This window comes from Nannobrachium achirus, assembly GCF_963921795.1.
Source record: "Nannobrachium achirus genome assembly, chromosome: 2".
Lineage (NCBI taxonomy): Eukaryota > Metazoa > Chordata > Actinopteri > Myctophiformes > Myctophidae > Nannobrachium > Nannobrachium achirus.
The window spans coordinates 77,940,567-77,967,046 of record NC_137811.1 but is presented as its reverse complement, the minus strand read 5'-3'; the positions used below and the strand labels follow the sequence as shown (position 1 = coordinate 77,967,046).

General features: G+C 45.3%; 1 protein-coding gene across 2 annotated transcripts; it reads right to left on the bottom strand.

Moving 5' to 3' along the window:
- Positions 1-9,122: 9,122 nt before the first annotated feature.
- Positions 9,123-25,473, bottom strand: LOC308306923 (protein NLRC3-like). 2 transcript variants are annotated; one of them, XM_080751978.1, is made up of 4 exons: positions 25,396-25,473; positions 24,973-25,111; positions 15,664-15,792; positions 9,123-10,952 (listed from the first exon to the last, which is right to left on the bottom strand). In XM_080751978.1, the coding sequence occupies exons 3-4, from the start codon at positions 15,724-15,726 to the stop codon at positions 10,002-10,004; spliced, it is 1,014 nt and encodes a 337-aa protein (XP_080608104.1). In that variant the 5' UTR covers positions 15,727-15,792; positions 24,973-25,111; positions 25,396-25,473; the 3' UTR covers positions 9,123-10,001. The 2 variants fall into 2 exon arrangements, with proteins under 2 accessions (XP_080608104.1, XP_080608105.1); XM_080751979.1 differs by having other exon boundaries at positions 24,973-25,114; positions 25,396-25,455.
- Positions 25,474-26,480: the final 1,007 nt, after the last annotated feature.

Sequence of the window (26,480 nt, the reverse complement as noted above, 5' to 3'; positions counted from 1 at the left end):
TTTCACTGATATGAGGTTCACTGCATGGAGGACAGTTTCACTGATATGAGGTTCACTGCATGGAGGACAGTTTCACTGATATGAGGTTCACTGCTATATGAAGGACAGTTTCACTGATATGAGGTTCACTGCTATATGAAGGACAGTTTCACTGATATGAGGTTCACTGCATGGAGGACAGTTTCACTGATATGAGGTTCACTGCATGGAGGACAGTTTCACTGATATGAGGTTCACTGCATGGAGGACAGTTTCACTGATATGAGGTTCACTGCTATATGAAGGACAGTTTCACTGATATGAGGTTCACTGCTATATGAAGGACAGTTTCACTGATATGAGGTTCACTGCATGGAGGACAGTTTCACTGATATGAGGTTCACTGCATGGAGGACAGTTTCACTGATATGAGGTTCACTGCATGGAGGACAGTTTCACTGATATGAGGTTCACTGCTATATGAAGGACAGTTTCACTGATATGAGGTTCACTGCATGGAGGACAGTTTCACTGATATGAGGTTCACTGCATGGAGGACAGTTTCACTGATATGAGGTTCACTGCATGGAGGACAGTTTCACTGATATGAGGTTCACTGCATGGAGGACAGTTTCACTGATATGAGGTTCACTGCATGGAGGACAGTTTCACTGATATGAGGTTCACTGCATGGAGGACAGTTTCACTGATATGAGGTTCATTGCTATATGAAGGACAGTTTCACTGATATGAGGTTCACTGCATGGAGGACAGTTTCACTGATATGAGGTTTACTGCTATATGAAGGACAGTTTCACTGATATGAGGTTCACTGCATGGAGGACAGTTTCACTGATATGAGGTTCACTGCATGAAGGACAGTTTCACTGATATGAGGTTCATTGCTATATGAAGGACAGTTTCACTGATATGAGGTTCATTGCTATATGAAGGACAGTTTCACTGATATGAGGTTCACTGCATGGAGGACAGTTTCACTGATATGAGGTTCACTGCTATATGAAGGACAGTATCACTGATATGAGGTTCACTGCATGGAGGACAGTTTCACTGATATGAGGTTCACTGCATGGAGGACAGTTTCACTGATATGAGGTTCACTGCATGGAGGACAGTTTCACTGATATGAGGTTCACTGCATGGAGGACAGTTTCACTGATATGAGGTTCACTGCATGGAGGACAGTTTCACTGATATGAGGTTCACTGCTATATGAAGGACAGTTTCACTGATATGAGGTTCACTGCTATATGAAGGACAGTTTCACTGATATGAGGTTCACTGCATGGAGGACAGTTTCACTGATATGAGGTTCACTGCATGGAGGACAGTTTCACTGATATGAGGTTCACGCATGGAGGACAGTTTCACTGATATGAGGTTCACTGCTATATGAAGGACAGTTTCACTGATATGAGGTTCACTGCATGGAGGACAGTTTCACTGATATGAGGTTCACTGCATGGAGGACAGTTTCACTGATATGAGGTTCACGCATGGAGGACAGTTTCACTGATATGAGGTTCACTGCATGGAGGACAGTTTCACTGATATGAGGTTCACTGCTATATGAAGGACAGTTTCACTGATATGAGGTTCACTGCATGGAGGACAGTTTCACTGATATGAGGTTCACTGCATGGAGGACAGTTTCACTGATATGAGGTTCACTGCATGGAGGACAGTTTCACTGATATGAGGTTCACGCATGGAGGACAGTTTCACTGATATGAGGTTCACTGCTATATGAAGGACAGTTTCACTGATATGAGGTTCACTGCATGGAGGACAGTTTCACTGATATGAGGGGATCTACGATGTGCTTCTGACTGCTAGATCTTAGACCGTCAAGTCGCAGTTACTATCAAAACCTCGACCAGCTGTCCGTCAGTCACACGTCACACTTTTGCCCTGCTCATATCTCCGCAACCGTTGCCCCGATCCATGCCAAATTTTGCACACACACTCCTTGCCTGCCAAACCACAACTTCCACCCAATTCTCACATGACCCTCTTCTAGCGCCACCATGAGGCCGATTCTTGCAAAACACATCTTTGGACACTGCTCCACAAATGTTGACCTAAAATCACACAAATCGGTACACACTTGGTCTACACTCATGTCTTCAACATGGATCTGTCCCATATAGCGCCACCATCAGGCCGATTTTTTTCAAACACATTTTTGGACACTGCTCCTACACATTTTGCTCTCAAATCACGCTGCGACCTGACGGCCACTTATCTCCCGATTAGGGAGTCTTACTGGTTTATATTTGGTGTGTGTGTGTGTGTGTGTGTGTGTGTGTGTGTGTGTGTGTGTGTTAGGGCATTAACGAAAAAGTCGACAAGTCGACTCAGTCGACTTTATTACACAAGTCCACTCCCACCAGAGAAAGTCAAAAGTCGAAAATACTTACAACGGCGTTGTGAGCATGTAGATCTCAATTTCTGCCTCTATATATTTGACAATTTGCATAATTTAAAAAATTTCATTTTAGAGGTATTAAAAAGTCCTTAAAGCTATACTGTGTAAGATGCTCAACTAGTGGTCAGTAGCCCTATAGCAAACCGCGGTCGCGTTCGCGTCTTTCGCCCGTTTTTCGTACCTTCACACCCCCGCGTCTGCCTCCACAACGCCGAGAGCTATCTTTAGAGGGGTCCCTGGTTCCTGTGCGTTCAGGCATTCCGGAGAAACGGACTACTTCACCCTGCCTGGTAGGCGAGATTACTTTTTGAGTAAAGAGACACACGGGCGACTACAAATATGGCGACCCCACTTCAAGATGCGCTGTGATTGGCCGGTAGTGTACCATGTGTGCATGATCGGCGATGTGATTGGGCAACGTATACACAACGTATACAGATGATGCAGATTACGTCATTTTGGCGCGAAATCCGGTCCACGGCCAGGATCATAGAAAACATATAAAGAGAAGGCTTCAGAAGCTGAAAATAACGGAGTGGGTGTTCTAAAACTTTAGCGATTTAACAGTTAGGACAATTTTAAGATTTGTTTTATAAAAAAAGTTACATGGTACAACTTTAAATTGTCACTTTATAAATGTGCAAAATATACCCTCTATACACTTTGGTTTGTTTACAGTTGAGTGAGAAAACAATGTTTCACATTAAGTTAAATCATCTGGGGACCCCCCAAAATAATTGGGGGGGTCGTGTGTGATGTGATGACGTCATCAAACGATAAAGTCAACTTCAACTTAACTTTTTACTGAGTCGAGTCGACTTGCAAAACTCACAAGTCGTTAATGCCCTAGTTTGTGTGTGTGTGTGTGTGCGTGCGTGTGCGTGCGTGTGTGTGTGTGTGTGTGTGTGTGTGTGTGTGTGTGTGTGTGTGTGTGTGTGTGTGTGTGTGTGTGTGTGTGTGTGTGTGTGTGTGTGTGAGATTCTAGTCATTTTAATGGCTTTCCATTCGGACCGCAGTAAATCAAACCCTGGGATTACTTTATTTAGATTACTTGAAGTTTATGATAAATTCAAACAAAGTATTTTTCTATGCTTGCTAGAAGATGAAGAACAACTGAATCATGTAAAATATTTATCATTAATCATGTAATATATTTTTCTTGTTTCTCTTGGATTGTGGAACAGATATTATTATACATTATACATGGAATAGATGATATTATGATGATATATGATATTATTATATGATATTACAGTGGTTTCCTTTTAAGACATGGTTCATAACCCAGGGGTCTTCAACAGGGGGTCCTCAGAGTTACTACAGGGGGTCCTCAGAGTTACTACAGGGGGTCCTCAAAGTTACTACAGGGGGTCCTCAAAGTTACTACAGGGGGTCCTCAGAGTTACTACAGGGGGTCCTCAAAGTTACTACAGGGGGTCCTCAGAGTTACTACAGGGGGTCCTCAAAGTTACTACAGGGGGTCCTCAAAGTTACTACAGGGGGTCCTCAGAGTTACTACAGGGGGTCCTCAAAGTTACTACAGGGGGTCCTCAGAGTTACTACAGGGGGTCCTCAGAGTTACTACAGGGGGTCCTCAGAGTTACTACAGGGGGTCCTCCAAATCTTTTTGTGATAGAAGCATTTTCTTTATTGACCACTTGAACCCTAGTGCCCATATTCTGATATTCTTACCAAAACAGGAGATCTACAAGCTCACATTGTAGATCAGCAATTTTTGACAAAGAGGCTTGGTGTAGAGGGGTAAAAAGAGCAGACCAAGTACAGAGTGAAAGGTCAAGTTTATTAAGTATTGACGGTTCAAGTGGTTAAATATCTGAAAACACAAATTGACATGAATCCAAAATACACTGATAATTGTGCTGTCAAACAACGAAACTATATGGAATCTATGAACAGGTTGTGGGGGTCCCTGCTTCATCTCTCTCTCAACTAAGGGGTCCCTGCTTCATCTCTCTCTCAACTAAGGGGTCCCTGCTTCATCTCTCTCTCTCAACTAAGGGGTCCCTGCTTCATCTCTCTCAGCTAAGGGGTCCCTGCTTCATCTCTCTCTCAACTAAGGGGTCCCTGCTTCATCTTTCAACTAAGGGGTCCCTGCTTCATCTCTCTCTCAACTAAGGGGTCCCTGCTTCATCTCTCTCTCAACTAAGGGGTCCCTGCTTCATCTCTCTCTCAACTAAGGGGTCCCTGCTTCATCTCTCTCTCAGCTAAGGGGTCCCTGCTTCATCTCTCTCTCAACTAAGGGGTCCCTGCTTCATCTCTCTCTCAACTAAGGGGTCCCTGCTTCATCTCTCTCTCAACTAAGGGGTCCCTGCTTCATCTCTCTCTCAACTAAGGGGTCCTCGGCCTGAAAACGTTGAAGACCCCTGGTATAACCAGTTCCTGTAAAGAAATAAAACATCTTTGTCAGATGATGAGTGTGGAGGTGATGTTTGACCATTCATTTAGTTTATTCTAGTTTTCTGACCAACAATAAAAACACATTGAAAGTGCATCTACTGAGAAGCTAAAAAGGTTTGAGAACCCCTGGTATAGAGCATTAACAAATTCATCCACCAGGGGCAATGACAACTCATTCTTATGACTTTCTATCTCGCCAAGCTTTATAAACTATATATTGTTTAAAGAGAAAACAATGAAAACATTTAAATAAGCGAATATTCGACTTCGGTGAACAGCGTTGAATAGTGACTTTGATATTCGAATATTTGGTGAATGTTCTAATTCCTACCAACCCTCCCTGCTGTCATCTTCATGGTCAACAGGCTCCACTGGCTCAGACCAGCATCTCTGGAGGAAAACAAATGCCTTGGTTTAAGTTATAATTAATATGCATACATAAAAAAAACACAAGAGGGAAATCATAAATGATATGTTTTTGTTACGTTGCTGATTCTTCATAATTTTTGTATTTTATTTTTTTGCTGTAAACAGTACTTCTCTGTTCATACTTTCCTGTAAACTGAACTGCTGTGCTGCCTCTGGGCAGGGCAGGGGGGTTCATAAGGGGGTTCCACACTAGGCGCGGTCACCGCCTCCTAGCAATTCATTTTCAATGAGAGGCGGGCGGCTTTTTCAGCCGCGCAGCGAAGTTTTGGGGCGGCGAGGCGAGCGGGCGCGGCCCCGTGAAATCCCAGTGAGCGTGCTCGTTTGTGCATGCGTAGGCGGGCGGTGAGAGATGGATTGTGTTCATCTTGGTGAAATACCGCGCAGCGTTTACTCGCTGAGCGAGTGTGTTTGTGTCTCACCACCGCTGGTCCTAGCGGCAGCCCCGACGGAAACCGCCTGTAGTGTGGAGGACACCTTAGGATAATAAAGGTATCCATCTTGTTTGGTTTTATTATGTCTCTATGAAAACATATGGCAGCTTTTATTAAGGAGATTATTATTGGTGTATTTATTCAATTTGTGTTTACCTTGTTGTGATGTCACAGTGTGGCAGGCAGACAGACGGCTGAGGATTCTGGGGCTTGTAGTTGCCTTCAACTTTTAATATTTCTAGTGGAGTCAATGGGACAGAGAATATACAAAAGGCCATAACCTTTTTTCGCGATGTTTCCGGCAGAGCAGGCCTCTCATTCTGTGGACCTTAATGACCAAACTAATAGATAAAACAGAAATAAAAAGTGTGGCTGAACATCACAGGTGAAAAGAATAGTACACACACATCCGTGGCCCAGGTGCTAGACAAGCAGAATCATGAAGGACAAGTAGAGTCTGCACACTGGTTACGCTCCATAAAGTGTATTACTCGTCAACGTTTCGATCAATGGATCTTCATCAGGACAAAAGTCACTTTTGTCCTGATGAAGATCCATTGATCGAACGGACTGAACTCATGCTTCCTTCAATGCATGAGTAGTCCAAGTTGTTTCTTTTCACCTGACAGGGGGGATTTCCCCGGTTTGGACGTAGCGCGTGGAAGGAACACGTTATTCCAACCAGTTCCTTTCCCCTCCATCAGGCGCCCCGGCTGGCCAGGGGAAGGCATTATAGAGACCAAGATTACTGCATGGTTTTGTGAGGGTATCAACCCTAGGAGACACGGGGAGAACATGCAAACTCCACACAGAAAGGCCCTTTCTCCGACCCCACCTAGGGTGTGGGCGCTGATGACGCGGAGGGAGGAACACGCCCCCAGTGCCCCCAGCGGGAATCGAACCCAGGACTTTCTAGCTGTGAGGCGAAGCGCTAACCACTGCGCCACCGCCAGACTTTGCACCCTGGGGTGACGGGGCATCCTGGGGTGACGGGGCACCCTGGGGTGCCATGAAGTGACGGCAGTCCAGGGGTGCCGCGAGATCATTTGATAATATTTGGGATTTATTTGGACACTTGGACACAAAAATATTTAGTATCATATTGACGTACAAAGTTATTTTCAGTCAGTTCTAACCAAAATGGCTGTTATCTCAATGTTTTCCTCGCAACATAATCACTAAAATATCATCACTGTCGGGCAGAAACCTCGTATCTCCAAGTTTCAAATGTGTACGTCTTTTGGTAAAGCAAAGCCCTGCTTCATCATACAAGACTGTCGCACAAAACTAGTGAAAACAGCCGAGCTACAAGCACACAACGCCTCGCGGTGCGAGGCGTTGTGTGCTTGTAGATCTGCTGTTTTCACTAGTTTAGTATATTTTTATAGATGATAAATACAAAACAAACACTTTTGGACATACAAGGTTTCCACCCGACAACGACGATATGCTATAAATATAAGGTGCTGGGAGTGAAAATTATAATGTAGGGGTGCCTCGGATTAAAACAATTTTTATGGGGTGACCTGAGACAAAAATGTTTGGGAACACCTGATCTAGAAGACTGCAGCCAGAAGCTCAGGTGAACATGTGGAAGAACAAACTCTCACTATACTATTGGAGATCTCCGTGCAGCAGGTTCTCTGTCAAATCACGACCCCTCTCTTCCAGGTCTGGTTGGTGGAACCTGGAGCTTCCTTTCTCCAGATTAGGGACGTCACTAACAGATATTTTTTTCCCAGGCAAAAAGTTAACGATTCCCGGCAGGGCTTTCACGAATAGTGATTTTTAGTATTCAAATTATTCGACCTCAAAGTATTCGAATAGTGGAATATTCGACAGGACTGGCCAAACTGTCAAATATTAAGTAAGCAAGAGGCGAACATTGTGAAAATAGCCGATCTACATGCTCACAACGTAAGCATGTAGATCTGCTATTTTCACAATATTTATCTGCGGAACCGAGTCACATTAAATGTACCGTAATACCTACAATTCCAAGTGCTTGTCAGGGTGGGGGTCCCCAGTTCAAATGTGTTTATTTTGGGGGTCACGGCCTAAAAAAGTTTGAGAAGCCCTGGTATCGAGCATTAACAAATTCATCCACCAGGGGCATTGACAACTCATTCTTATGACTTCCTATCTAGCTTTATAAAATATATTTCCGGTAGCATTATGCTGCTAATTAACAGATATTGATTTATATTCCTTTTTTATACCCAACCTAACATTCAATAAGCACACAGAATGATCATCAGTGACATGTAGTTATGCTTGTTTAAAAGACAATTTAATAAAAACAGCATTCAACAATAAATTGTTGTAGGCTTAAATCAAACATAAAACAACAAGTGGTGATGTGCCTACAGCCGTATGAGGGTCACTGACTCCAAAAAAATAATAAAATGCACTATTTAATCCGTTTAGGACTGAGTTTAATCCATTTAGGACTGAGTTTAATCCATTTAGGACTGAGTTTAATCCATTTAGGACTGAGGTCGATTCTAAAAACACTTTCTAAATCCTGACCTGTTTTGAGAAAAACTTGAAATATTTACACAAACAATTACAATAACATTGTTTTGCTACTGTATATACAGTACTGTATAATATACAGTACTGTAAAATATACAGTACTGTATATACAGTACTGTATATACAGTACTGTATATTATACAGTACTGTATAATATACAGTACTGTATATACAGTACTGTATATACAGTACTGTATATTATACAGTACTGTATATTATACAGTACTGTATAATATACAGTACTGTATATACAGTACTGTATATACAGTACTGTATAATATACAGTACTGTATAATATACAGTACTGTATATACAGTACTGTATATACAGTACTGTATAATATACAGTACTGTATAATATACAGTACTGTATATACAGTACTGTATAATATACAGTACTGTATATACAGTACTGTATATTATACAGTACTGTATATACAGTACTGTATATTATACAGTACTGTATATACAGTACTGTATATACAGTACTGTATATACAGTACTGTATAATATACAGTACTGTATATACAGTACTGTATATTATACAGTACTGTATATACAGTACTGTATATACAGTACTGTATATACAGTACTGTATATACAGTACTGTATAATATACAGTACTGTATAATATACAGTACTGTATATACAGTACTGTATATACAGTACTGTATAATATACAGTACTGTATATACAGTACTGTATATACAGTACTGTATAATATACAGTACTGTATAATATACAGTACTGTATAATATACAGTACTGTATAATATACAGTACTGTATATTATACAGTACTGTATATACAGTACTGTATATTATACAGTACGCAACAAGAAGCCCGTCCTGAAAGGCAAAGGTATCGTTCCAACCTGAAAGGTATGGTTCCAACCTGAAAGGTATCGTTCCAACATGTGGTTCGTTCCAGTGTGTAACAGCAGAAATGTTCAGTTCAATCTAGTGTTGTGTTGGACGTCAGACGCTGCCTTGTTTAAAACTAAATGACAGCAGGAGGAAAAAGCTGAGCACACATTTATGATACAAATCAACCCAGAAGCCCACAGTCAGTCCAAAAGGCATCGAGGTGAACAACAAGCCAAGGGGTTTAAATCCTTTCAGTAGACCTTGTATCTGAACGGTTCTGTCCTGTGCTTAACCCCATTGAGGCCTAGAATTATTGAATGCTTTAACCGGTGAAAAATAGCAGATATACAAGCTCACCGCGCTGCGAGCTTGTAGATCTGCTATTTTTGAAAAAGTCGTGAAAATGTGTGCAAATCTTTGAATATGTATTTTCAAAGCGAACGTTTGTAACTCAAATTTTGCTTCTGGGTGGTCCCCGGAACTAGATACATATCATGGCCAAATACATATCATTTTGGGGGTCCTTCACATGAAAAAGGTTTGAGAACCACTGACATAGTAGTCTCTCAAGAACAGACTAACTGAGCTCCAGTTAACTTAAGTGAAAAGGAGCTTTTCTTTGACGATGGCTGGCCAGATTGCTGACATAGAAACACAGGTTGTTCAAAAAACCTTAGAAGGATTCAAAGACACACAATGTTCACCATTTTTCAAAAATAGCAGATCTACAAGCTCGCAGCGCGGCACTCGGTGCCGCGCTGCGAGCTTGTAGATCTGCTATTTTTCAACAGTTAAAGCATAAAATAATGATACACAATAATGTGTACCCGTTCTGAATGGGTCATTTTAAATCTTTTATCTGAACGGTACGGTGTCCTCGGTCCGGTGCTTTAATTTCAATCGACCAGTTTCTCCACGACTTCCTCGTAGGGCAGCACCGACTTCTTCTTCTGCGCGACCATGAAGTGTCGCCACATCTTGGCCAGCGTGGTGGGCAGCTGGATGTTCTCGTCGGCCCGCAGCATGTTGCCCAGCACCGTAGCGGTGATCCAACAGAACACGGGGATGTGGCACATGGAGCGCAGCTGCGGCGACGTGGCGATGTGCGCCACGATCCTGTCGGCCACCTTGGCGTTGAAGTTCTTCCTGAAATACTCCTCCTTCTGCGTGTCCGTGAAGCCACGCACCTCCGTCAGCCTGTCGATGTACCGCCGAGGGATCTGCTTGGCCGCGGCCGGGCGCGACGTGATCCACAGCTGGGCCAGGGGGAGGAGATTCCCCTCGATGAGGTTGGACAGGATGACGCCCACCGACGACAGTTTGGCGACGTCGTGAATGACCTCGGCGTCTTCGAAGTTCAAGGGGAACTTGCTCTCGTCCAGGCCGTCGAAGATGAACACGGTGAGGCAGGTGGAAAGCTGCTCTGACGAGACGTTCTTCAGCGCAGGGTGGAACTGGTGGATGAGACCGATGAGGCTGCAGGGTTTGGTTCTGATGGTGTTGAGCTCTCTGAAGGAGATGGGGATGAGGATGTCGATCTGTCGGTTGGCCCTCTTCTTGGCCCAGTCCAGGGTGAACTTGTGCACGTAGGAGGTCTTCCCCACGCCGGCGATCCCTGTGGTGAGGACCACGCGGAGGGGTTTGGGCGAGGTGAAGATCTCAGAGTGAGGGATGGCCTCCTCGGGCTCGCATGGCGGTGGCGTGTCGGGTTGGCACACCTCGTGCTGCGATGCCATCTCAGGCTGCGGCGGGCGGTCGGGACCTCTCAGACACACCTCCAGGTTATCGTTGAGGCACAGCTCCATCTCTGAGGAAGGCTGGCGAGGCTCCTGTTTGTCTCTGAAGATCTGGAGAAATTATAAATATAGGTTTTATACACTGCTGTTTATCTCTGAAGATCTCTAGATCATACATGGGCAACTGGGGGCCCGGGGACCGGGTCGCCAGTTTTTATGGGTGGGGATCTCAGCACCCCACCCACCCATAAAATACATTGTTTTTTATCATGGAATAAAACGCGTCAACCTCGAGCTGGGAGCGAGCCACCGCAGACACAACCCGGAAATAAGCGGCCGTCGAGTTGGATGCGTTTTATTTCAGGACAAAAATAATGTATTTTACAGAGTAGGTGGGGTGATGAGAGGTTCCCCACCGCGGAGAATAGACTTTCAACAACATAAAACTACCTTTGGTTTGGTGAGTAGTGAAGTAGTTTAGTTTATTTTGACTGAAGTTGAGCGCTGGTAGGGGCTGAGAAATCCTGCTCTAGTCTTTTAGTCAGCCTCCTGTCAGAGTGTCAGCTGGCGGAATAACCCCCCCAGAAATATTGAAAGGAGACATAACACTTCCAGTAGGACATGTTATTGCTACTGCACCAAGGGAGCGGCTGCGTCACATCCGCTTTATCTCACACTCATCGTTTCTATTTCCGTTTGCCAGACTGTATGCCAGGAGCATTTGGCCAAAATCGTGGAGGCAACAGTCTGGCCACGCGAGACTATAACTTTTTTGACTCAGGACACCCCTGTTAATAACTTTTACATCCACGGCACCCGCTGAGTTACACTGTACATTTATAGAATCTTACATCCTATTGGAGAAACATCCGTTTCCATCAGAACTGACAGAAAATAACTTTATACTTGACGTTTAACCACTTGAACCCCAGCATGCCTATTCTGGGGGGAAGGTTCACTAAAAATAGCAGATCTATAAGCTCACAAGTTGTGAGCTTATAGATCTGCTATTTTTGGTAAAGAGAGTTGTCGTAGATGGAAAAAAAGAACTCATCAAGTACAGTGCAAATCAGGTCTGTTTTACTAAGCATAGTGAAGTGATATTTGATGAATTACAAATATTATAAAATTATCTCGCGGCACCCCTGGACTGCCGTCACGCCACGGCACCCCAGGGTGCCCCGTCACCCTGCTGTACAGTATGTACAGGATAGAGAATGGGGTGCCAGGTTGTAGTTCTGTGGGCACCACCAGGGTCACACATCTCTATGGGTCACACATCTCTCTGTACCACCAGGGTCACACATCTCTATGGGTCACACATCTCTCTGTACCACCAGGGTCACACATCTCTGCAGGGCAGAGATTCCGTTAGCCGGTATTTACCGGCCATTGGCCGGTTAAATGTTTAATTGGCCGGTAATTATAAAGTCCACCGGCCACCGTGGCCGGCTGGGAAAATGCCTCTTAGGCTATTTTATCATTTAATCTTATTATACACATAATTATTTGTCTAAAGTAGTAAAGCTACAATCATTAAAACCTATCATAATTTTAAATTTGTATCATGTTTGTTCTGTGAGTCTGTCTGACGACAGCGGAGCCCACCGCCACTGCAGCTGCTTCATGCAGCGCTGTAGAGGTGGGACGTTCACGAACGAATCGAGTCTTTTGAACGGCTCTTTGAAATGAACGATAGCATTGTGAGCTTGTAGATCAGCTATTTTCAAATGGCAGATATGTACCTATATATGTCCGAAATAAATGTATAGGGTTGAAGTTATTTGTAATTATAATCAAAATCTACAAAGTAACTACTAGAATGAGCCAGTCTTTTGAACGGCTCTTTGAAAGGAACGGATCCCAGAGATCCGGCTCACTTCAAAGAGCCATAAATCCCATCTCCACTGCGCTGTGTGCATGGTTACGTGCATTGGAAATATCAGAGCTTCAAGCTCACAACAAGGCGAAACGCGCCGCGCTGTGAGCTTGTATGTCTGCTATTTTAGACACGCACACGGCCTTACGGAGAAGCACACATCACGTTTCACAGCTGACAGTTCCAGCACCTTGTAACAATCAGCGTGGATTTAGTGTTATAATCAGAACAGAACTGGGGTTCTTCCGAGGTAATCTATACCAAGCTGGACCCAGTATACGATAATAAAAAAGGGACCCGAACTCTGTGGAATCACATGGATATTATACAAGCACGCACATGACTTTCTGATCGCATGGATGTGATGCCATCGTGGTCAAATCAACAGAGGCAAGTCAACCTTCCTTGCGCCATCATAACATAACATAAACAAAATAAAACAAATGTGTGTAAAAGGTTTAATGAGACGTGAAGCCAAAATCATAGGCTATACTATTAATGTGTAGGCCACTGTGTGGCAGGGCGCGCAAACGTTTCGCTTGAGTTGCGCGCCCAATTTAACCTATTCACTTCTTTTTTTTTGGCAAGCGATACCTGGCTCTACATATAGTTAGGATATTATTTTGTTGGAACATATTGCAATTTCATCTGTGATAAAGAGGGAGGAAGCCCAGCGCAAACATAAAAGGGTGTAATTATCAGTTGGGTGCACGGTGCACCATGCAGATACAGTATCTCATCTGCAAACACGTATGTGACGTTCAATATAATATGGCCGATAAATGAATTGATTGGCCGGTAAAATATAATCCTGCCGGCCAAGGTGGCCGGCCCCAAAAATGCCTAGCGGAAACCCTGCTGCAGGGTTCCCACACATTTTTACCAATTAATTTCCAAAACCTTTCCAGAATATTGAATATATAATAATAATTCAGCTCAATAACGAGTCGCTTACTCCGATGTGCAGTGCCCAAAGACAGGTAGTGTATGTCAGTGGTTCTCAATCTTTTCAGGCTGTGACCCCCGAAATAATCATATTTTAACGGCTCAAACATCCAGACGTTCTGTCAGAGTGGACACCAGGAGGCCGTCTTACATGTCTAGGGCTGTCACAATTATTACTCAATCGTCTAATCGCAATTATTTTTCATAATCTTTTCCATGTTGAAAAATGTTTCAACATGGAAACAGAAATGTCAAAAAATAGTGGAAATGGCAGATCTACAAGCGTACAGCGCCTCGCATCTATTTCCACTATCAATGTTCTTTTTTAAGTATAAAGTTGTCAAATATGTCATTTTTTTGTATATTTAGGTTATGTGTCATATCTGCCATGCAAACCATGTGTAAAAGCCTACAAGCCAAACAGGAATGTGATTGTCAACGACAAAAACACAATTAAATCCTTAATCGCAATTATTTGAGTGACAATTAATCGTCATGTAAAATGTCATAATGGTGACAGCCCTGTACATGTCTTGTTCTCATGTGAGAAATATATATATACAGTATATATACACAGAAATATATACAGTATATATACACAGAAATATATATACAGTATGCATACACAGAAATATATATACAGTATATATGCACAAATGAGACAGCAGAAATTGGCAGAGCAGGGTCTCAAAGTACTTTCTTATAAGCAGGGGTTGACACTAAGGTCTCAGAGGCACTTGCCCATCGGGCAAGTACAGGTCATGTTCTACTTGCCCTCGGGTCATGGCCACGCTACTCCTGCGCCTGTTTTGGGGATTGAGAGAACTCATAGCTAAAGACTAGTTCCTCCATAGCAGTCACTTCATGTTCACACATTGAGGCTGTCGCTTTACGGGTTGCATCGCACGATTTCTAATTAGTTGCAGCTGAGCGCTCATCGTGTCCGATGCACGTCTTTTTTAGCATAATGTGAGCTTGTAGAATAGTGGTTTTCAAGGGAGCTCATGTGGCAGCAAGCTATCCCACTGCACAACGTTCGTTCAGTGTGTGTGTGTGGGGAGGGAGGGACTGGGGAGAGAGAGAGAGAGGGAGGCGGAACACTAGTCTAATATTGCCCCGTTCAGCGTTCAAGTAGGCTAACGATTACAAATTTTATATTATGGTACTCAAAATGGGCACCTGCCCGGTCGGCAACATGGTAGCAAACTTCACCTGCCGAACCATATTATTAACCTGCCCCGGGCAGTGGGGCAGGCGTTAGTGTCAACCCCTGTATAAGGATATTTTTATTTTACACCAAAGGTGAATTTCCAGCATATTGGAAGAACGGTCTTGAGATTTCTCCCCTCTACTGATCTGTATTCATAAGTGTAGTAACACACATCAGTGTTTATTACCCGGCTTGTTTGGATGCTTGATTCTGATTGGTCGAGCGCTGAAATCAGCAGTGAATTATAGGCGTATAATGACCGCTCCGCTCTATAATTCACGGCTGCCTAATCAAAGGCTCAGAGCAGCTGCTGCAGTCAGGATGCACTGCGTGGATTTAGTGCCGTATCCAACATGTCTTCCATGTAAACAAACACACAGCGACATTTAAAACCAAACGTTTCCCTGAAGAATGTTTTAAAAAACATTTGAGGCGAGAAATAGACGACGTAGTATCAGAAAATGGATTCTATCTAATCAGCACTTCCTTGTTTTCCAAGGCGACGGTGTTACGCTGGGGGGGGGGGGGGGGGGGGGACGCACTTTCAGCCGTCTGTAAACAAGGAAATACTTTGTTTGGTTTTTAGTTTTGAGTCAAATTATACATTTTATTTAGTAGCCGGGTAATAAGCGGGATAACATCTTGCTTCAGGTTGATATGCCACCTCCGCTTGGCGTCGGTGGCATATCAACCTGTCAGGCTCCCATCACTCCATAATGACAGCTGAGTGAGATGTTATCCCTTGCACAGCCAGCAGGAAACAAACAGAAGAGGACTGGTCTTCCTACCCCTGTGATGTCCCAGACCAGACGGTCTCCCATCTTGCCCAGGAACTTGGCGTTGGACCACATGTTGAAATGGATGAAGGACCCCTGAAGGACCCCTGCTTCCACCAGGTCTCTGTAGAAGCTCTGGCTCTGTAAACAGGACAGCAGTTCATGCATGTTAAACACACCTTCAATCATAGCTTTACAGAGTTCCCACGGGGGGTCCCCAAATTATTTTGGGGGGTCCCCAGATGATTAACTTAATGTGCAACGTTTTCCCACTCAACTGTTAACAAAACAACACAACATAAAGTTTAAGTGTTGTGGACTGTCGCTAGGCAACCGCCTCACAGGTGAGCCCCACAGCACACTGGGTCAGTGGAGAGGGAGGAGAGCTGGCTCTCAGAGACAACACCCAGCCCTGGGGCAGGTAATAGAAGGGCGTTACCTGCCGAATTACCTGTTCAATCAGCTTAATCTGAGCACAGCTGCGTGGCTCAGGGCTGGGCCCTTTAGGGAAACAAAGGAGCCTTCTCTCTCTCAGTCTGCACTGGCTCACTGTACTGGCGGTCGGGCTGACGGCGGTAAGAATGCCTTAGATATTAAGCTACACTCCACACGTTCTGCTCCTAATTGTAATACAGAGGAATGCAATACTAACACAGCGTGTCTATCTTCCACCAGGCAATATAGGAGACGCTGAGTCGGGTGAATGGAGAGCCGCACGATGGCGAGTGCGAGGGTTTTGGAATTGTACCTGTAAACATCTCGTACTCTATGCGCACTGCCCGTGAGTGTGACGGCTTTGAAACTGTGCCTTGAAACATATCTGAACTACGAAACACATGCAAGTATCACTAAGCGAGGGTTCTGGAATTGTACCTGTAAACATCTAGTACTCTATGCGCACTGCCCGTGAGTGTGACGGCTTTGAAACTGTACTTTGAATCATATCTGAACCCCAGAACACTCGCAAGATATCATTGTGCCCCGGGCCGGGGATACCTTTAATTGTACGTTATGCATTGAGTTATGTTGACTAGCTCTGACTAATATGAGCAACTGTTTCTTTGAACAAGTGATGCCTAAGTTATTCTGAAGACATTTAAGAAAACGCTATACTTTGTGTTGTAAAAGTACTTGCTTTATCGGAGCGAGGCTCTGCTGCTGTTAATTTACCCTTGTGTGTTATAAATAAAAGTGCCCAAAAGTGGCTTAAACTGTCCATTTGTCTGGTGTTGGTTGAGTTTTGAATCTGGGACCCCACATTTGGTGGAGAATCGGGTTTCGAACCTCACCAGCGACACACAATGGAACATGCACAGGCGCTTACGGCGCTGTTAAAAAGCCAGGCTGAGTTACAGACAGCCGTGCATGAGCTCATACGTAAAATGAATAGGGACACAGCAGCAGCGCGAGCCCCAGCCGAAATACTCACTAAATTTGTCCCCGCTGACGATGATATCGAAGCTTATTTGGAATTGTTTGAGCGCACAGCTACTCAGGAACGGTGGCCTCAGGCTGAGTGGGCCGCGGTGCTGGCTCCGTTCTTGACTGGCGAGGCGCAGCGGGCTTGCCGCGACCTCTCAACAGCAGACGCTCGAGACTTTAATAAGTTAAAAGCAGCAATATTAGCAAGTTATGGTTATAGTATCCCGGCCCGGGCACAGCGGTACCACAATTGGATGTATAGATCTGACGGGCCGCCCCGTGCCCAGCTGGCCTCCCTGCTTCGTCTGACGACTGGCTGGCTGACCAGCCCGGGGGATCCCCCCGCTGTGGAGAGACTCGTAATCGACCGCTGTATCAGAGCATTGCCGCCAGACGCCCGACAATACGCATCTAGAGTGAGCCCCGGTTCGTTGGAAGAGCTGATAGCTTTACTGGAAAATCATCATGTGAGCACTGAGATGATGAGGCGGGAGGAGCGCGCCGGCCGAGAGAGACAGCGGCGGCCAAACGCTCCCCGTTCGCCACCACGTCCCCGGAGCGCGCCGCCGGAGAGAAGCGGACGAACTCCCCCTACCCAGCGGAGGTGTTACGTCTGCGGCCAGCCGGATCACCTGTCCTGGTCCTGTCCGGAGGTGAGGAGGGACGCGTCCATGCCCAGTGCGTCCGCCTCGGAGGCGCCCCGGCCGTGTCTGCACTCCGGCACGGGAAGACGACGGCACGCCGAGGTACCGGTGCGCATCCGAGGCGTGGACACCCACGCCCTGTTAGACTCGGGCAGCGCTGTCACACTAGTTCACCCTGACCTGGCGGGGAAGGTGGGCGACGTCACCGTTCCCGTAACCTGCGTCCACGGCGATCTCCGCTTCTACCCCGTCACACAGATCAAAGTGCTCTCGCCGAGGGGAGACCTGCTCGTGACGGCTGGTGTGGTTCCCAACCTCCCTGTCCCACTGCTCATCGGCTCTGACTGCCCGCTCTACGATCAGTACTGGCCGCCGAGACGAAACCTCGAGGGGCGAAGACGACGCCGTCCCCGCCACAGCCAGCCGAGAACCACCTACCGCGCCTGCCCCGTGTTCGGCCCGAGCGACGAGGCCCACGACGACAGCACCTCCGCGGAGGAAGGAAGAGGGGAGGAGGAGGCGCTCGAGAGGGAGAGCGAGAGAAGTGAAGACGGGTTGGCAACCAGTGGAGCGCGGACCCGGCGGGGACGCCGTGCGGCCGTAGAGGACAGCGTGACGCCGGAGGGAGATGAAGTCCCCGGGTTTTCGGCATTGGAGCCGGACCGTGGGCCGAGGAGCGGGAAGTACGCCGCCGACCAATGGGCGGACCCGAACCTGAACCTAGCCAGACAGCGTGTGGTGGCCATAGATGGCAAAAAGTGTGAGGGGGTGAGTGAATACACGTTTCCTTGCTTTATAGTGAAAAATGACCTATTGTACAGGCTAACTAAAGACAGGGCAGGTGACACTCTAGAACAATTGTTGGTCCCTAAGTCTTATGTGTCACGGGTACTGTATTTAGCTCACACTCACCAACTGGGGGCTCATTTGGCAGTAGAAAAGACTTCCGAACGTATTTTGGCCCGGTTTTACTGGCCCGGCATAAAGCGGGCAGTAGAAGATTTTTGTAAAAGCTGCCCAGATTGCCAGAAAACGGCCCCACGGCCCTACTATAGGAACCCCCTTGTACCTCTACCCATTATTGAAATCCCATTCTCACGTATCGCCATGGATATAGTGGGGCCCCTACCAAAATCTGGCCGAGGCCACAAGTACTTACTTGTAATTATCGACTATGCCACTAGGTATCCCGAGGCCATTCCACTGCGGGCAGCTACAGCCAAGGCCATAGCACACGAACTAGTCATGCTGTTTAGCCGGGTGGGAATTGCCAGTGAAATTTTGACTGATCAAGGCACCTGTTTTATGTCGACAGTTTTGTCGAAGTTATATCAGTGGCTTAAAGTTAAACGTATTCGTACGTCAGTCTTTCACCCTCAGACTGATGGCCTCTGTGAACGCTTTAACGCAACATTAAAGAAAATGCTAAAGAAAGTAATTGACAAAGATGGGAAAGATTGGGACCAATTAATTCCATATGTACTGTTTGCCATCCGAGAGGTTCCCCAGTCCTCCACGGGCTTCTCCCCCTTTGAACTGTTGTATGGGAGGAGTCCCCGTGGACTACTAGACATTGCAAAAGAAACTTGGGAGAGCCAACAGCCCGCCCACCGAAATGTAATTGAACACGTAGACGTTCTGCAGGCCCGGGCCAGGAAAGTGTGGCCCATAGTCAAAGAGCATATGCAGCAAGCCCAGCGGGAGCAAGCTCGCACCTATAACCGAGGAGCCACCATTAGAGAATTCAAAGTGGGCGAGAAAGTTTTGGTCCTAGTGCCCACCTCTGAATGTAAATTTTTGGCAAAATGGCACGGCCCCTACGAGGTGTTGGAGAAAGTGGGTCCTGTGAACTACTGTGTGAGCCAGCCGGGCCGCCGGAAACGGAAACAGATTTACCATGTGAACCTTTTGAAGAAATGGCATGTGGCGGAGCCTCTGCCGTCCTCTGTCCTATTAACGTCCAGTTCTCCCCAGTCTTTCCCCGAAGTGCCCATAGGAGAGGACCTAGCCCCGGCCCAGAAGCAGGACGTAAAAGAAGTGCTGAGTCGGGCCCGTGACGTTTTCTCCGCCCTGCCCGGACGGACCCCGGTCATTCGCCATGACATCATAACTACACCCGGGAGGGTGGTCCGGCAGCGACCATATCGCATTCCAGAAGCCAGGCGTAAAGCCATCAAGGAGGAAGTGGAGATGATGTTGGAGCTCGGAGTGATCGAAGAATCTCGAAGCCCATGGTCCAGCCCTATCGTCATCGTCCCGAAGCCAGATGGGTCTCTACGCTTCTGTAATGACTTCCGAAAGCTGAATGAAGTCTCCGCCTTCGACGCATACCCCATGCCACGAGTAGACGAGCTGATCGAACAACTGGGCCCGGCGCGGTACGTGAGCACCCTCGACCTCACGAAGGGGTACTGGCAGGTACCCCTGACGGAGAGGGCCAAGGAGAAGACGGCCTTCTCCACCCCGGAGGGGCTCTACCAGTACACAGTCCTACCTTTCGGAGTCCATGGGGCCCCCGCCACCTTTCAACGGCTGATGGACTGCGTGTTGAGACCCCACCGGGACTACGCAGCCGCCTACCTAGACGACATCGTGATCCACAGTTCCAGCTGGGACCTGCACCTCCACCACCTGGAAGCTGTCCTAGGGGCCCTTCGGAAGGCTGGGCTCACGGCCAACGCCAAGAAGTGTCGCGTCGGCCTCACCGAGACTAACTACCTCGGCTTCACGATCGGTCGGGGGTGCGTGAAACCCCAGGAGAGGAAAGTGGAAAAAATAAGGAACTGGCCCCGCCCTGTCACCCAGAAACAGGTGAAGTCATATTTAGGGTTGTTGTCATATTACCAAAAGTTTATTAAAGGTTATGCTACTGTTGCAGCCCCCCTATACGACCTGACGCGCCAGTCTCTACCCCGGCTGGTCAGGTGGACGCCTGAGACGGAAACAGCTTTCCAAACGCTGAAAGACGCCCTGTGTGAAGAACCTGTGTTGGTGGCACCAGACTTCGGAAAGCCCTTCCTACTCCACACCGACGCCTCCAATACCGGGTTGGGAGCCGTGCTCGCCCAGGTGGTGGATGGAGAGGAGCACCCCGTCCTATATGCCAGCCGGAAGCTGCTGAAGCATGAGAGGAACTATGCCGTCGTGGAGAAAGAAGCTCTGGCCGTGAAGTGGGCCATACATCACCTGAGATATTACCTGTGGGGCCGCACCTTCACCCTCATCACGGACCATGCGCCCCTGAAGTGGATGTCTCGTAACAAGGATAGGAACAGCCGAGTGACGCGCTGGTTCCTGGAGCTCCAAGATTATCATTTCCATGTGGAACACAGACCCGGGAAACAAATCCCCCATGTCGACGCCCTTTCGAGATTGTATGAGGATGAGAAGAGTGAAGCTCCCGGTAGCAACGGCGAGCTTAGGGGGAGGATGTGTGGACTGTCGCTAGGCAACCGCCTCACAGGTGAGCCCCACAGCACACTGGGTCAGTGGAGAGGGAGGAGAGCTGGCTCTCAGAGACAACACCCAGCCCTGGGGCAGGTAATAGAAGGGCGTTACCTGCCGAATTACCTGTTCAATCAGCTTAATCTGAGCACAGCTGCGTGGCTCAGGGCTGGGCCCTTTAGGGAAACAAAGGAGCCTTCTCTCTCTCAGTCTGCACTGGCTCACTGTACTGGCGGTCGGGCTGACGGCGGTAAGAATGCCTTAGATATTAAGCTACACTCCACACGTTCTGCTCCTAATTGTAATACAGAGGAATGCAATACTAACACAGCGTGTCTATCTTCCACCAGGCAATATAGGAGACGCTGAGTCGGGTGAATGGAGAGCCGCACGATGGCGAGTGCGAGGGTTTTGGAATTGTACCTGTAAACATCTCGTACTCTATGCGCACTGCCCGTGAGTGTGACGGCTTTGAAACTGTGCCTTGAAACATATCTGAACTACGAAACACATGCAAGTATCACTAAGCGAGGGTTCTGGAATTGTACCTGTAAACATCTAGTACTCTATGCGCACTGCCCGTGAGTGTGACGGCTTTGAAACTGTACTTTGAATCATATCTGAACCCCAGAACACTCGCAAGATATCATTGTGCCCCGGGCCGGGGATACCTTTAATTGTACGTTATGCATTGAGTTATGTTGACTAGCTCTGACTAATATGAGCAACTGTTTCTTTGAACAAGTGATGCCTAAGTTATTCTGAAGACATTTAAGAAAACGCTATACTTTGTGTTGTAAAAGTACTTGCTTTATCGGAGCGAGGCTCTGCTGCTGTTAATTTACCCTTGTGTGTTATAAATAAAAGTGCCCAAAAGTGGCTTAAACTGTCCATTTGTCTGGTGTTGGTTGAGTTTTGAATCTGGGACCCCACAGTGTATAGAGGGTATCTGCACATTTCTAAAGTGACAATTTAAGGACTTAAACATTGGCCAAATTCTTAAATAGAAGGCAGAAATTGTGAAAATAGCAAATCTACATGCTCACAACGCCTCGCAACACGAGGCGTTGTGAGCATGTAGATCTACTATTTTCACAATAGAACCGTGTTATACAAAATGTAATCCCCCAACTCTTAGTGCTCGTCAGGGTGGGGGGTCCCCAGTTAAATGGGGGTCGCGGCCTGAAAAGGTTGAGAACCCCTGCATTAGATCAGTGTGTATCTAATGAAACAAAACCCCATGTTACAGGCCAGTTTACTGTCCACAAGATGGCGTGCTAGCTCCAGGAAATTATGCTTACAGTTTAGTTATAAACTGCAGAGAACAGGCAGAAAGCAGACACACTACTGTAAAAAGAAAGAAAGAAATATATTAAAATAATAATAAGCTGGAGGTTTTACACTTTAGGCCAAATATTCACCACAGCACAGATTCTTCTGGTTTTCATGTCTTTAGTGTTTGTGCATAGTTTTAGGGCAGGGGTCCAAACTCTTTTCAAAGGGGGCCACATTTGAAAATATGAAAACGCCCAAGGGCTGACTATATCTCCTGACATAATGTACAAAACAAAAATTACTCAGCCTTAATTCACATAGCAAATGTAACCAAGCGTACACGGTAAAGAATATAATAAAATAGCCTTTCTTTGACCCCTTCAGAATGAAACAACAGGGAACATGCTATCCTGACAAATTATACTCTGGGAAAATATTCTTGTTTGATGGTGCGGTTTATATAATACAATTTAGGAATGAAGCCGCGGGCCGTATAAAATGTGTCCTCGGGCCGCACTTTGGACACCCCTGTTTTAGGGTTTCTAAAGCCCCCTTTGGACTGCAGCTTTAATTAGCACCCACAATTATCTACATTTTACAGTAAGAAACACATTGACCCATTTAACTGTGATTATAATACAATATAAATGTGTCTTATAACTATCCTAATTATAATACACTATAATGGATTATAACTGTTATTATAATACATTATAAAGTATGAATGTATTACTATGATAATTATAATACACTATAATAGATTATAATAGTGGTTATAACACAATAGAATCTATTATCATGTATTACAACTATATCCTGGTGGTCTAAATGAAAAGTCAGTGAGTGATCAGTCATTATGATGTGTTTGGCCTTGTTTTGCCTAGCTCAGACCTACTCTAGAGTGGATACTTTTTAGTACCACATTTAGTACCACTTTCACACCACTCTACCCAGGTCCTTGTAATGGAAAACCTGGTGGGGTGTGTGGAGTGGTGTGGTGTTGGGCCATGTCACGATGTCAATGGATTGATAACTTTATTGTCAGTTTGCATAGGAAAAGGTACAGTTTCATGACGGTACAGTTCACTGGTACAAGGTCAACTAAAAGGAGATCCTAGAAAGCACTTGGCATATTTACATAGGAAACCATTGAAGTATCTCATATAACATTGAATGACAGACGGATAGAACACAGTACTATGTAGTATTTGTATTTACCTTCTGCATGTTTTTATTTTATTTATTTTTTAAATTCCCCTTTTTCTCCTGACTGCATAGTACTGTGTTCTATTCGTCTGTCATTCAATGTCATATGAGATACTTCAATGGTTTCCTATGGAAATAAGCTTAGTCTTTTCTAGGATCTCCTTTTAGTAGACCTTGTGCCAGTGAACTGTACCCTTTTCTATGCAAACTTCTAATAAAGTCTTCAATCAATCAATCAATCAATCAGTATAGTGATAGTCAGAAAAACAATAGAACAGTGCAAGAAAAGGGCTATATATATACAGGGTTCCCACACACATTTACCAATTAATTTACAAAACTTTTCCAGAATATTTAACCCGATTTCCAGGACTATATAACAATAATTCAGCTCAATAACGAGTCGCTTACTCCTATGTGCAATGCCCAAAGACAGGTAGTGTATGTCAGTGGTTCTCAACCTTTTCAGGCCGTGACCCCCGAAATAATCACATTTTAACTGGGGACCCCGGAACTAAGAGTCGAGGAATTTTGTTTAACACGGTTTCATGGTGAAAATAGCAGATCTACATGCTCACAACGCCTCGCAATTTCTGCCTCTAATATTTGACAATTTAGCTAGGGCGCCCGAGTCTGCGACATTCGGGGTCGCCACAGCGGCCAAATCAAGTTGGGCTCCCAACGACTTTAGTGATGAAAAGTGATGAGTCATTACTTTTCAGAGTTTTGTGGGTGTTGTGGTGACCCCGAAGGTCGCCGACTCGGGCGCCCTAGCTAAATCATTAGAGCATGCCCTGAGCTACATCTGTGCAAAATGTTGCACTTTTAGACTGATTAGCACGAGAAAAAAAACCCTAAGGCCTCCGACTAACATGAATACTCACCCATACGTGTATTGTTTTCTGAGGCCATTTCTAGCCCACGGAATGTTTTTTGTGCAAAACAAATGCCTGCAATGGATTCAGCATCATGACAAACCCCCAGTTAGACCCCTCACATCCCACTTAAATACCCAGAAAAATAATCTTTTTCTGGGTATTTTCCTCCTGTATAGAAAGTCAATGGGAGCCCATGTTTCAGGCATTAAGGGGTTAATAATAAAAAATTCTCAATGGATATCACTGGTCATCATCTTGAATCCTTAAGAGGTGACCCCAAGCTACAAGAATCAGTTGAGAAAAAAACTTTTACAGGCGAATCCACGTTCACCCCCACGGCTCCCAGACTATTTTCCAGTGCTGGAAAAATATTTTTCTAATTTCAAAATATTTCCAGGAATGTCATGACCGTGGGAACCCTGTATATAGTATGATGGTTACTCAATACTCACACTTATAACCAGAAGTGAAGCTCAACAACGAGGCAGAAAGTCTCCTAACTTCAGTCCAGTCAGTGAAGGTTGAAGAAGCTCCTCTCAGATGTCCATAAGGTCTTCTCTCTGCTCTGGACAGCTGCTGCTGCTGCTGCTGCTGCTTCAACAACAACACGATAAAACACTTAGTTTAGTACACTTTGTTCTCTGCACTTCACTGACTGACTGACTGGATGCTAGGTGTGGCTAACAGGCTAGCAGCGGTTATGCTAACAACCTCCTGGAACTGAACTGACGCAGCTAGCGTTAGCTTTAGCTTAGCTGCTAACGGCTAACAAACACAGAATGGAGACAACAGTGTTGTTGAACAGCACAGTTCTTATAGTTTATAGTCTTATCACATCACTGGTGTTAATAAATGTCCCAAACTAAAGTGTTCACCTTGGTTGTGATAAAGTTTAGTTTAGAGGAGACAGCAGAGCGTCGCTGCTTTCATCCACACTACAGGTGGGACGTTCATGAACGAGTCGAGTCGTTTGAACGGCTCTTTGAAATGAACGATGGGATCCGAGCCCTTCCTTTTGTAAATGAACAGTTTATTAGAAGTTTGCAATAGAAACAAGTACAGTTTCATGACAGTACAAATCACTGGTACAAGGTCAACTAAAAGGAGATCCTAGAAAAGACTAAGCTTATTTCCACAGGAAACCAATCAAGTATCTCATATTATAACATTGAAAGACAGACGGATAGAACACAGTACTTTATCTAGGATAATATCAATTTCAAAAGCAGAAAAAGCATAACATCAAATACAAAGGCAGAAAAGAAAGAAAAGGGGGGGGGGGGAGCATATTTACAAGTCACGGGTAGCAGCTGTCTGAAGGTGACTTTTCATACCAATGTTGAAGGAGGCTAGGGATTTGCTCTCCTTTAGGGCTTGAGGAAGGGCGTTCCACATGTTGATGGTGTAGCAGGAGAATGAGGTGTTGTGGGGAAAAGTGCATTTACTTATTATGCAAAAGTATCAATACTGCAAATTTGTAGAAATACTCTGCCACAAGTTTGGAATTAAAATGTACTTGAGCAAAAGTAATGGTATCAAAATGCACTTAAAGTACCAATAGTATAAAAAAAGAACTCATTATGCAAAATGTCCCATTTCCAGTGAATAAAATGTAGGAAAAAAAACACATTTGAAAATAGCAGATCTACAAGCTCACAATGTGTTGCGTTGCGATGCATTGTGAGCTTGTAGATCGGCTATTTTCAAATGGCGGAAATGTGTGTGTGTGTGTGTGTGTATATATATATATATATATATATATATATGAGTCCCCCCAGGAATCCGCGGAGAAAAATTCTTAATTCCGCGGAGAACAATGCTGATTCTGCGGAATTCTGTGATGAACAATTCTTGATTCCGCGGACATTAAAAAACAACCTAAAATGACCAGTTATCAAGCTAAAAATGATATAGTTCTAATAATCAAGTAAAACCCTTCATGAAATAGCTACAATTAATT

Coding starts and splice junctions, on each gene's coding strand:
- LOC308306923 (XM_080751978.1), bottom strand. CDS start 15,726: ATGTGGTCCAACGCCAAGTTCCTGGGCAAGATGGGAGACCGTCTGGTC. Junction 10,953..15,663: donor TGGTCTGGGACATCACAGGG/GTAGGAAGACCA, acceptor TAATTTCTCCAG/ATCTTCAGAGACAAACAGGA.